Raw genomic sequence first — 12,162 nt, forward strand, 5'->3', positions numbered from 1 at the left:
ACATTAAAAAAAGGACCCCAGACTATATGATTACACACTTAATTGCATTTATTTGAGTATAAGGAATATTAACCATCCCACCTTACATACACGTTATACAACACAATTACAAATAGTAAGGCACAGCAAAATTGCACACTCATGCTTTGAAGCCATGTATTTAAGCTTTTTTTTTGCATTAATTGTTGATTATGGTGTTGAGAAAAAGAGACAAAGGTCATCCTTTGGCCAGTTACTGAGCTTTATGGCACTCTTTAATCACTTAAATTAAGTCATAATATATACAGAACCAGCAGCAACTATAACAGATTCTTTGACATTTGATTAAAAGGTATGAAATGAATGTAATAACTATAAGTATAATGATCAATAGCAACTCAAGTACTCAATTCAACATATTTCCTTAAATCTATAAAAAAGGATTTACAAAATGCAAGTTATATAATGCAAGTTATATGTAAGTTTTTGAATTTTAAAAACACCAGAAAATGTGCAGAGAACTCTTTGTTTAGCTATTTAATTACATAAAATAATTAAACAATCATTTATCAATGAGAAAATGTGAGAAAATAATCATCATTAGACTATATTCAGTAGCCGAGATGATTTTACCAAGGAGGGTCAAATAATGTTTTCTGCAATGCGTTTTATTTTTTGCCGTTGATGCACTCCGTTACATGAACTGAATAAATACCAGTCTAAAAAAATGTTAAGACCCAGTGACTCTTGGGAAATGCTTGGCTATGGACGATCCGAATTTGTTCATTTTGGCAAGAACCCCAGCTCCAGCCTGGGCGTTTTCACTGGTATCGTTACTCCCCTTGATGAAGTGTGCCAGTAATTTGTTTTTTATCTCAGTGACAGCAGCATCATTTTCTTCACACGTCAGTAATCCCATTGTCTCATGGTAGAAAACGTTGACACGCAACACAACATTAGCGTCATCAGGCCATGTCTTCATAGATGTCACGGCCTTGACCTCGTACATGTGGTGCATCAACACCAGAATGATAGGTTTTTTATCTGAGGACACCAAATGAGAGAAGGTAGAACGAGAGTTAACAAGATATTCTCTTTGACCAGCACATCAATGTGTTGATGACTAAAATGCGATTATTTAAGTCAGAAAGAACTTTCTAATTCAAAATTCAATTAAAAGTTAAAAAAGCCAAATTGTAAACAAAAATTGAATTTGTATTTCAATATAAACTGAAAAATCTGAAAAATCCTTCCCTTACCTTTGATTTTAGCCAAAGCCCACTCAACATCTGTGCCAATGCGTGAACTGATCGGACAGTAGACAAAAGTGAGCTCGTAGTCCTGGTTGTCACCACAAAGCTGCATCCGGTTCGAAACTTGTTCCTCCACGTTCGTCATCAGCTTCATGTGGTTACCAAAGGTTTTACCACTGACAACCATCTTGTACAACACTTTGGCTACAGAAAGAAAAATAGTTATCATGTGACACAGATTCAAACATTTAAAACAGATCGAATTATTCTTAAAATATTTTGGATTGATAATACGAAAACACAGCATTATTAAAACAGTCAGCTGTATTTACACAACGAGTCAAAAGTAGTAAATCTCCTGCCACAAAAGTGTGACTGGGTACAAAGGACTGCTCTATATTTTTCAATGTCTTTCATTCTTTTTAAAAGGTGAGAGAGAAGACCTTCTTTTCGAAAGTCCTAACATATATTATTGTGAATGAAGGTGATGGTTTGCAACAAAATCATTTTGGTGCTAGCCCTAGACTACTACTGCATTTAATGCCAGTATTAAAACTTCAAAACATAAATAGGAGGTTAGTCTAGGGCTGGCACCACTGGAGTAGGATCAGGTAATAGCAGATGAACAGGCGACGGACTGACGAATGCCAGTCTAGATCCATTTATTCTAACCACTGAGTAGACTACAGAGGGCGCAAAAACCCATTTATTTTATAAATATTTTTTTTTTTATAAATACATTGTTGAAGGAAAGAAGAGAAACAATCAGTATAACAAGCGATTCCTCAACAGCGGCGTATGTTTATCAAAAGTCCAAAATTTTTCAAGCAGCTGCTGTGCAAAGAACTAAAGTCGGATATTATTCCCCAACACACAACTTTACCCCACTGTGGGCTTTGCGGAGAATTCATACTCACTGGATTAAAAAAGGAATATCAGATGAACATACGATGGACTGACAGATCCCAGTTTAGATCCATTCATATTTTCACAAATATTTATGCGCGTAACACGCATTTTAAAATATTTGTAGACATGAACAAACATGAGAATGAGATTCACGAGAAAACTTCTATATGGCATGAAAATGTGAAAAGGAAGAAAGATGTACCGTCAGTTCCTGGTGAACTGCCACCAGTCGAACCGGCACGGTGCTTCCTTTGATTATCGAAGCCTGAGGCCTCAGAACCTAGCAAAGAGTGACATCAAATGCCCAACTGTACTTACTGACTCCAAAATGTGTTGTACACATGAGGGAGAGCAGAAAGAGAGATTCACCTCGTGTTCGTTTTGAAGAGGCAACTGGATCACCGATGACGGAAGGACTTTGACCTGAATACGGCATAATGCAATTACTGATGGCAAAAACACCTATACGTAGCAGGGTGGAAATATGTTTACCCTGCAGTATTAAAACTTCAAAACATAAATAGAGGGTTAGTCTAGGACTAGCACCACCAGAGAAAACTCTTAAATGGCATGAAAGTGGGAAGAGGAAGAAAGATGTACCTGAAGCTCCTTGTGGATAGCCACTCGTCAAACCAGCTTGGTGCTCCATTGGATCATAACCGTATGAGGCACCAGAACCTAGCAAAGAGAGACAAAATGTATTGTACACCATCTAAAAATGCAACCCCTAAAGACACCATCACGTTGAGTTTTAACAGAACCTCAAACTGGATATCAAACGAGAGAGAGATTCACTTTGTGCTCTTTGTAGTGATCCATGGAGCCCAACTTGATCATCGCTGGTTGAAGCCTTTTGACCTGAATAAAGCTCTGCTGGGAAAACGACATAATGCAATTATTGACTGCAAAAATGTAACATATATATATATTTTTTCTCTCTGGTCACCAAAGGTTTTACCACTGACAACCATCTTGTACAACACTTTGGCTACAGAAAGAAAAATAGGTATCATGTGACACAGATTCAAAACATTTAAAACAACAGTAGGATCGAATTATTCATAAAATATTTTGGATAGATGAGAAAAATCATAGCAAAGTGAAAAGATAACACTCTCAACTCATCTCTTTAGGTTCATTGAGAAAGATAATTGATACATTGGTTAAGAAAAAACAGTTACACTTGACGTTGACAAGAGAAAAAGTACAGTTTTGCTATAAGGAAGGTCAATGGTTAACCCTTCTCTTTAGGACACTGTACTGCAGAGCTAACACATTAAAAAGACTCCAGGAGGAACAACAACCTACATTTGAAACGTCTAATTATCAGACACTTGACTTACGTTTCTCTAAGTCCAGCAAAGACAAATGGATGAAGGGCTCTGCAAATACAAAACACAGCATTATCAAACAGTCAGATGTATTTACACAACTAGTCAAAAGTAGTAAATCTCCAGCCACAAAAGTTTTTCATTCTTTTTAAAAGGTGAGAGAGAAGTCTTTATTTTTGAAAGTCCTCTTAACAGATATTATTGTGGCTGAAGGGGTTTGCAACAAAACGCCAGTATTAAAACTTGAAAACATAAATAGGAGGTTAGCCTATGGCTAGCGCCACCGGAGTAGGATCAGGTAATAGCAGATGAAAAGGCAATGGACTGACGGATCCCAGTTTAGATCCATTTAATCTAACCACTGTTATACGGCATAAAAATGTGAAGAGGAAGAAAGATGTACCGTCACTTTTTGGTGAACTGCCACCAGTCGAACCAGCATGGTGCTTCTTGTGATGATGGACGTTTGAGGTCTCAGAACCTAGCAAAGAGTGACATGAAATGCGTAAATGTATGTAATGAGAGAGAGAGATCAGGGAATATCAGATGATGGACATACGATGGACTGACGGATCCCATTTTAGATCCATTTATTCTCACCACTGAGTAGACTACAGAGGGCGCAAAGAAAAATATTCCAAAGAAAACTCTGAAATGGCATGTAAGTGGGAAGATGAAGAAAGATGTACCTGGAGCTCTTTGTGCATCGTTACTAGTCGAACTATCTTGGAGCTCCATTGGCTCATCACCGTATGAGGAACCAGCACCTAGCAAAGAGAGACAAAATGCGCAAATTTACTTACTGACTCCAAAACGTATTGTACATATGACAAAGAGAGAAATAGAGAGAGACCCTGCAGTATGTAAGCTTCAAAACATGAATAGGAGGTTTGTTCTATTTACGAAATTATAGAACAAGAATAAAGAGAATTCTTGACATTGTATTGCTATTTTACCTGTTATAACTATCAAACTCCTATGAAGAGGAGAAATAAATACAGTCAAGCGTTGGCCCAAGTTGAGGTCGATCAAAAAAATTACTATGTGGATCTTAACTGCTGTCTAGATGCGTGGCTCATGTGTTAGAGTACCCACAAGGTAGCAGGTTTAATCCCTGGTCTCCTTACGTGGAGTTCCCATTTTAAAACGCATGAAGAAGCATAAGAAAGAGATTCACAAGAAAACTATTATACGGCATGAAAGTGGGAAGAGGTGGTACTCCGTGGAGCCCAACTGGATCATCGGTGGTTGAAGCCCTTTGACCTGAACAAAGCTCTGCTGGGAAAACAGCATAATGCAATTACTGACTGCAAAAATATAAATTAACCACACTAACTTCACACCTTTATGTAGCAGGGTGGACAGCAGAGGGAGAAGCTTGTGGCTGCAGAAAGGAAGTTCATTGAGGATCGTGTGCAGAAGATCATCCCCCCAAAAAAATATGAAACTCCCATAAATACCAGACATAAAAGCTGTGAAAGAGGTTATTTGGTCAGCGAATGAAAAGGTTCTTCAATATATATATAAAAAAAACTCTTTTGTGTACTTATCACCAGAGGGCAATTGGTTAAAGGAGCAGTTGTGTAGGATCTAGTGACATCTTGTGGTCAGGTTGTGAATTGCAACCAACTGAATGCCCCTCAGCTCCCTCCTCTTTTTCCAAGAATGTCGGGGAACTTTAAAGTCACTGTGAGGAGCGTTTCTTTTCTTAAAAATCAACTTTTTTTCCATCTACATTGGAAGTCTCAAATCCCAAATCTTAAATACTACTCTTTAAACAGAGAGAGGGAGATTCACCTCCTCCTTCTTGGGAATGGTCGGTTTGGCGACTGTCTGGCTGATCTTCCCTGAATTCTTCCAGAAGGTTGATGTGAGCATTAATGAAACTCATTTGGCCATTCATTTGGGTCTTCATGTCCTTCAGGTGTTGGAAGTAATCAACCAGGACCCCGTCCTTAGTCAGAGCAGCTGGAGAGAGGGAATCAGGTTGTGCGTGTTAGAATCTGGATGACCATATCAAACCCATACCGTTCATGCACGCTCCGTTTGCATCTGGATCGGGGACAATTATTTCAGCACTTAGGTCACCTACCGAGAGCATTCAACCCCACGGACAGCAGACTAAAGTAACGTTAACAACAACACAATGATTGATTTGACCTACAAATCAGAGTTGAGATGTAAGTTTATATTTAGGTTAGGTAATAATAAACTTAAGTGCTTTAAACCAGTATAAAATGATTACTATTATTTTAATTAACTATCCCGGACAAATCGGGACATTTGGTCCTTGTGCCATATTAACACGGTTACATATACTGCCTTCTATGGAAGCCCATTTCCTGCAGTGAAAGAAACACATGATAAGATAGAAAGTTGAAATTATGAGATAGAAAGTCATAATTATGAGATAGAAAGTGTGCATGCGCTTCAGTGGTGTTGGCTTTTTTTCACCTAACAGGAAATTCTCCACTAACACGGTCCAGACAAACAAAATAGCTGTCAAATGTAAAAGTGAAAGTAACCGTACATACCACTAAGGAAGTCATGTGGGATGAACCCCTTCAGATTTTGCAGGAGACGTTCAGCAATCGGCTAAAATGACACATATTACATTCAATCTTTTTTTGTGCAAATATTAGAGACTAGTTTCTATGCATGCCATTTATCTTTATTTAAATCCCTTTCCAATTACACTTGTTGGCTCACCTGTTTGTGGATCGTGTCAAAGAGGGTCCTTCTCCGTTGAAAATCCTCATGTTTGGGAAACAGATCTCGTAGATCGTCTCGTGTCAGAGCCAGGATCTCGGAGTCGGTGAATACCCCTGCCTCTGCGATAGATAACAAGGTGAGAAGTCTGGTAAGAACATTATGCAGGTTTCACACTCTTTTACATGGATCTTTTCCCATGACACTTTCAGGAGTAACATGCATTTGTTGAATGTTCAAATAACCGGGAACCCCGATTAAAGTTTAAATTCAGTTTACGTCATTTTAGCATAAACACAGGTGCATTAAAACCCCTTTACATCTGTAATTATGACAGTCAGCCTGGTCTTTCTTAATCAATAAATGTGTCAGAAAATGTGCATTGGCTAATTTATTTTTGCAGCTTTTTTCAGAAGAAATGTAACTTTCTAAATCTGATGAGTATTTGTCATTATTATATGTTATAAGTACTGAAAACAGTGTAATTACAAAAAAAGTAAAGTTTCTCCTTATAAACAATTCTAAATGAATATAAAGAAAACCTTTGAGATGACAGAAAGGAAATTTAACGTATTTGACATCTTCTCAAACAGTTGTGTTTGCCTCATAGCAGCCAGTGTCAACGTCACAGGCTGTTATATGTGTGTTATACTGTGGCACGCTAATATAACAGGACCTTAAGTGATTTGAATAATTAGTTACACCTGTTAATGACAAGGCAAAATGGCTGCTGTTAGAAGGGCCTGTGTGACAGCTCAACGGTCAGCTGCGTTTATAACAGCGGAGCCACGAGCTGTAGCTACGTTTTATGGTTTCATTTTGATCTAATTATCCTCTATAAAAATAAAGAAAACACAAAAGGTCACTCACTTTCCAACACAAGAGCTGCGGGTATGTCGACTTGCTTTATCTCTCTCAGTAACAATGACATGATGTCACCTGAAAGAAAAGCAGGATAAAACACTTTTAACTATATATATATATACATACATCCGGCACCGCGTCTCAAACCTGGTGGCGCAGACGAATTAAAATGAAAATGAAAGAGATCTCCAAACTGATCGGAGCACACGAAATTTGACTGAAAAGGATGAATTAGTAAATTAGTACCAACCGTTCGTGGTTTAGTTAGCTGTTATTTAACCAACTAAAACACAAAAGTCTGTGGAGTGTTTCCTCTCCGACCTCGTAATACTGCCAGTTTACAGTGAACAGAAAGTGAAACTTTCAGAAAACGAGTGATTCTTCTTCGTCTTCGTCTTCTTCTTCTTTGTAAATGTTGCATTACCGCCACCTACTGGACGTAAACTGAAATCTCCTCTCACTAAGTGAAACAACTCCCCGGCATGTTCATGTTGCGCCAGCAGGGGGCAGCACGCTCCCGCTTTTGTCCCCGAACCTGCACAATCTGAACCTGCTCAGGTGATTCAGCTCATTTTTAGTTTGGATTTTAGGTAAACTGATCCTCAATGTTCTTTGTGGGCGGGTCAATAACTGTGGATGATATGGGACATCAACAATTCTCAGTAAAAAAAAAAAAAAAGGCTATTGGGAATGAATATTTTGGGGTCATTTTCACATCAACTCTTGGCACATTGACCTTTCTGCTGCTTTTAAAGAGTTGAAGAGGATGAGAGGATGACATTTAGGTGTTATTGAAGCTCACCAACAATATGATATGATTAGTATTTTAATAAATAAATAAATAAATATATATATATATATATATATATATATATATATAAATAAATATATATATATATATATATGTGTATATATATATATATATATATATATATATATATATATATATATATATATATATATATATATATATATATACACACACATATATATACACATATATATATTAAAACATCCAAAGTCAGCACAGAATAAATTCGCATTGCATTGTATCTGTTTGTCTATAGATAGATAGATAGATAGATAGATAGATAGATAGATAGATAGATAGATAGATAGATAGATAGATAGATAGATAGATAGATAGATAGATAGATAGATAGATAGAAGTTAAATGAATAAAACATTACATCTGTTGTTGCTTGTTTTCCGTCCCCACCAGAAGCCCTGGGCCTCTCAGACTGACACTAACAACATGGCAGTTCAGTGTTGTGGCCTCAGACGAGTTCTCTCTTTTCAGTCACCCGTAGTGTAGAAAGCTGAAAAAAAAAAGAAAAAACAGAAAGCAAAGACACAGAATCCAATGTGTTTTTGTTTGTTGTGTCCAGTGTCTGTCAGCAGTTGGTTGGAAGTCTCGTAGCAGACATGTTGCGCGACACTGGCAGTAGGTGAAGTGTGTGCCTCGCTGCTGGAGGCCAGACGGCTCCCGGTGGCTCCGCTTCGTCTCCTTCATGTACGACCGCGGAATAGTAGACAAGTCTTCTGAGCATCTGAATGTGTGCACCGCAGCGCTCTCCGTGTAATGGCGTGCAAGTCAGTTGGAGGCGGTGAGAGCGTGACCACTACAGATGGTTTGGATATGCGGGTCGGGGGTAACTTTGAACAGACAACGAACATGAGCGGGTCAGAGGTTCGTCTGCAGCGTGTGCAGCAAAAGAAGCCTCGTGACATCATTCGCTCTTTCACAAATGAATAGATCAAAAAAAGTTGTAGAAGCAACTGTTGGTTCAGTGGCATTCGTGTGACGAGCAGCGGCCAGAAGATGGTAATCAGAAATCAGAGGTCCATCTGTTTGATGGAGGAATCTTAATAGAGAAGTTTCCGGGGCCATGATTTGGCCTCCAGCCTGATTTTTTTTTTTTTTAGATCAAGCCAGCTCTGCAGTGCGACGGCAGATTTTAAGGACGGAGCCAACGGTTAACACAAACAGATGTCTCCGTCCTACTTTCTGATCTCGTTCACGACTATGAAGATTATATCAAACATGTGTCATTCCGAGTAAGAGGCTGAAGGATCTATTTATGGTGCTTTTCTTTTTCACAATAAAAGCATCCAGAATATAATAGCTGGTTCGTTCAAGCGAGTAATACAATTTAACGAAAGAGTAATGACATCAAACGAAAAGAGCACAGATTGAATCGGGACATTATTCATCCTTTTATTTTTATTAAATGAATATGAACAAGATGATGTACTAGTGAGAGAAACACATTCATGATGATGGTGTGCTTTTCCAAACCAAAGTTGCAAATTGTTTTACATATAGCAACAAATTACAATCAATAAATATTAAGATACACACAGATACCAGATTGTTCTCTTTTTTTTGTCAGAGCGTTTGATTGCAGTCATAAAGTAATGAGAATTTAAAAATAATAATATTGAAATACAAAGTTTTTCAAGATTATTACCCATCCTGCCTTCAAAGTGAATTATAAAAACCTGCTTAAAAAAAAAGCAATTTTACAGCAATTTTACTCTTATTGGGTCAAGTCCTCCATGAGTCCTGCGAGGTGACATAAATCCATCTTTTATTTGTGTCACTCTTTTATTTGTCAAGTTGATATAATATCCTCCGCCCGCTCCATCTTCTGTTCTGCTGCGCCGAGTTTACTGTGAATGCTGCGACGCAAAAGTAAACAGCAAAGCAAATTGACACCGGCGGAAGTGTTTGTGGATGAGCTTAGGATTTCGACAGTGTGATCGAAAGACATCAGACTGTTGTTTAGTTTGGATTGAGTCGTGATGACGGGATTATGTTACACATTGTGAAGTCCGTTGTGTGCTCTTCAGTTATTTTACACAGCAGCGTGGAGGCAAATAGTGTAACAGGTGTGTGTGTGTGTGTGTGTGTGTGTGAGGGAGAAGGGGTGAGGGGGAGGAGGGTGATACAGTCGTTTGGAAACACCACCTGAGATGACAAAGTGGAGGAGACAAATGTGTATCTGATAATATTCCTTCAGCGAGGTGGAATGGAGTGGCAGGAAAGCAAAACGACAGGAACTGAAGGAAGATGAAATCTAGACCAGCTGAGGAATTCTGTCTTTATTGCCATTTATTGCAAAAACTCCATAAAATTTGGTTCAAAATATATATATATATAAAAAATGTGACAGCCAATGAAATCAAAAAGACAATGGCCGTTCTCTACCGTTATGCAAATGAGGGATTACTTTGCAATTTCCTCCCACAGCTGGCGAAAAGAGACAAAATGCTATCGAGCAACGACGACAGAAAACAATGCGCCTCCTCGCTGGGTGTTCATGATCGAAAGAGCCGATGTTGACCTTTGGATGTTTTACTCGAGGAATAGGAAGCTGAAGTCAAGTGAGGAGGAGGAGGAGGATGAAGAAGAAGAAGAAGAAGAAGGAGAAGAAGAAGAAGAAGAAGAAGAAGATGAAGAAGAAGAAGAAGAAGAAGAAGAAGAAAAAGAAGAGCAGGAGGAAGAAGAGGAAGATAAAGAAGAAGAAGATGATGAGGAAGAAGAAAATGACAAAGAAGACAAAGAAGAAGATGAGGAAGAAGAAGACGAAAAAGATAAAGAAGAAGAAGATAAAGAAGAAGACAAATAAGAGGATGAAGATAAAGAAGAAGACGATGAGGAAGAAGAAAACGACAAAGATGAAGAAGAAGTTAAAGAAGAAGACAAAGAAGAAGAAGATGATGATGATGAGGAAGAAAAAACAACAAAGAAGACGAAGAAGAAGAAGAAAAAGAAGAAGAAGAAGATAAAGAAGAAGAAGATGAGGAGGAAGAAGAGAAAGATAAAGAAGAAGACAAATAAGAAGACAAAGATGAAGAAGAAGAAGCAATGAAGACAAAGAAGAAGAAGAAGAAGAAGAAGAAGAAGAAGAAGAAGAAGAAGAAGAAGAAGAAGAAGAAGAAGAAGAAGAAGAAGAAGATGATGAAGAAGAAGAAGAAGAAGAAGTTGTTCTCATGCGTCTGGGATGCTCTGATATGAACCGCAGTGAGATAAGGGAGATGAGACGCTGTGAAACAGAGAAGCAGTGATGCAACTCCTTCACACAGGAGTCTCATCTCTCTCTCTTAACACGCCCAATTATTGCAAAATGTGATTTTCTCTCATCGAGGCACAGACAACATGTTAGATTAAAAGTTAGGGCTTTGTAGACTCAAAGACACACACACACACACACACACACACACACACACACACACACACACACACACACACTCACACACACACACAACCCCCCCCCCACCCTCTCTCTCTCTCTCTCTCGCTCACAGTCACAGACATTGCCCTCAGTTATTATGCATTCATAAATCAAAAGGTTGTGACGGGAATTAATCTAAAACGATGGTGAGTGTAAGTCACCGGATGCAAATATGACAGCTTTATTAGAAAACTAGATTGCTTGAATTTGTCTGAATTAATGTGACACTTTTTTTGATTAAATAGCAAGCCCCTCCCCTCGCTCTGCTGAGCGGCGGCTGGACGGGGAGGTGGATTAGGCAACAGCAGAGAAACACTGGCGGCTCATTGTCACTCTGCTTTTTTTTTTTCCTTCTTCTTCTTTTTTCCCCATCTGTTCACATGCCGATACACAACACAGTAACGCTTTTTAATTATGTTCAATTATTCATCCGGTCTCTCATCCAAAGAAACAGAGACATATTTGTTGAGTGCTTTGAGTTAAATGCCAACATCACAAATCAGAGGATCGCTAATAGATTTCTGACAGGATTTCTCAGCAGATAAAAGATTTGCGACAGAAATTTGAAACGTTAACGAAACGTTAAATAATTCATGGTGTTTAAATTTCACAATAAAGAGCCTGCTGACAGTTAACGGACGCCTCGCGATTTTAAAAATGTATTTTCTTCGATATAAACGGCATGAAAATGCAGCTCTGCCTGCAGCATTATTCATACTCATCATCTCGTCTGTCTCAATCCTCTTTAATGCCTTTTCCTCATTTGGTCTGATGCTCGCTCGTCTTGCAGCATGCGCTCACCTGCTTCTCTTTGTTTCCTCTTGATTGAGGTCACCAGGAGAGGAAGGTGAGGAGGAAGAGTTAAATGACTTCAGTCTT

The 12,162-nt window shown here is 38.5% G+C and overlaps 1 protein-coding gene across 5 annotated transcripts; it reads right to left on the reverse strand.

The window, feature by feature from the left end:
- Positions 1 to 80: 80 nt before the first annotated feature.
- LOC137785728 (uncharacterized) lies at positions 81 to 7,426 on the reverse strand. Of its 5 annotated transcripts, none has more exons than XM_068577185.1 (14): positions 7,296 to 7,426; positions 7,052 to 7,120; positions 6,182 to 6,303; positions 6,007 to 6,067; positions 5,270 to 5,440; positions 4,162 to 4,239; positions 3,876 to 3,953; positions 3,485 to 3,523; positions 2,937 to 3,011; positions 2,742 to 2,819; positions 2,511 to 2,564; positions 2,344 to 2,421; positions 1,239 to 1,436; positions 81 to 1,023 (listed from the first exon to the last, which is right to left on the reverse strand). In XM_068577185.1, exons 2-14 carry the CDS (start codon positions 7,110 to 7,112, stop codon positions 710 to 712), a joined length of 1,407 nt encoding a protein of 468 aa, XP_068433286.1. In that variant the 5' UTR covers positions 7,113 to 7,120; positions 7,296 to 7,426; the 3' UTR covers positions 81 to 709. The 5 variants fall into 5 exon arrangements, with proteins under 5 accessions (XP_068433286.1, XP_068433285.1, XP_068433287.1 ...); XM_068577184.1 differs by having other exon boundaries at positions 2,937 to 3,014; XM_068577186.1 differs by lacking the exon at positions 2,344 to 2,421 and having other exon boundaries at positions 2,937 to 3,014.
- Positions 7,427 to 12,162: the final 4,736 nt, after the last annotated feature.

This window comes from Clinocottus analis, unplaced genomic scaffold, assembly GCF_023055335.1.
Source record: "Clinocottus analis isolate CAN_PGR_092001 unplaced genomic scaffold, fCliAna1.0.p SCAF_15, whole genome shotgun sequence".
Taxonomy (NCBI): domain Eukaryota; kingdom Metazoa; phylum Chordata; class Actinopteri; order Perciformes; family Cottidae; genus Clinocottus; species Clinocottus analis.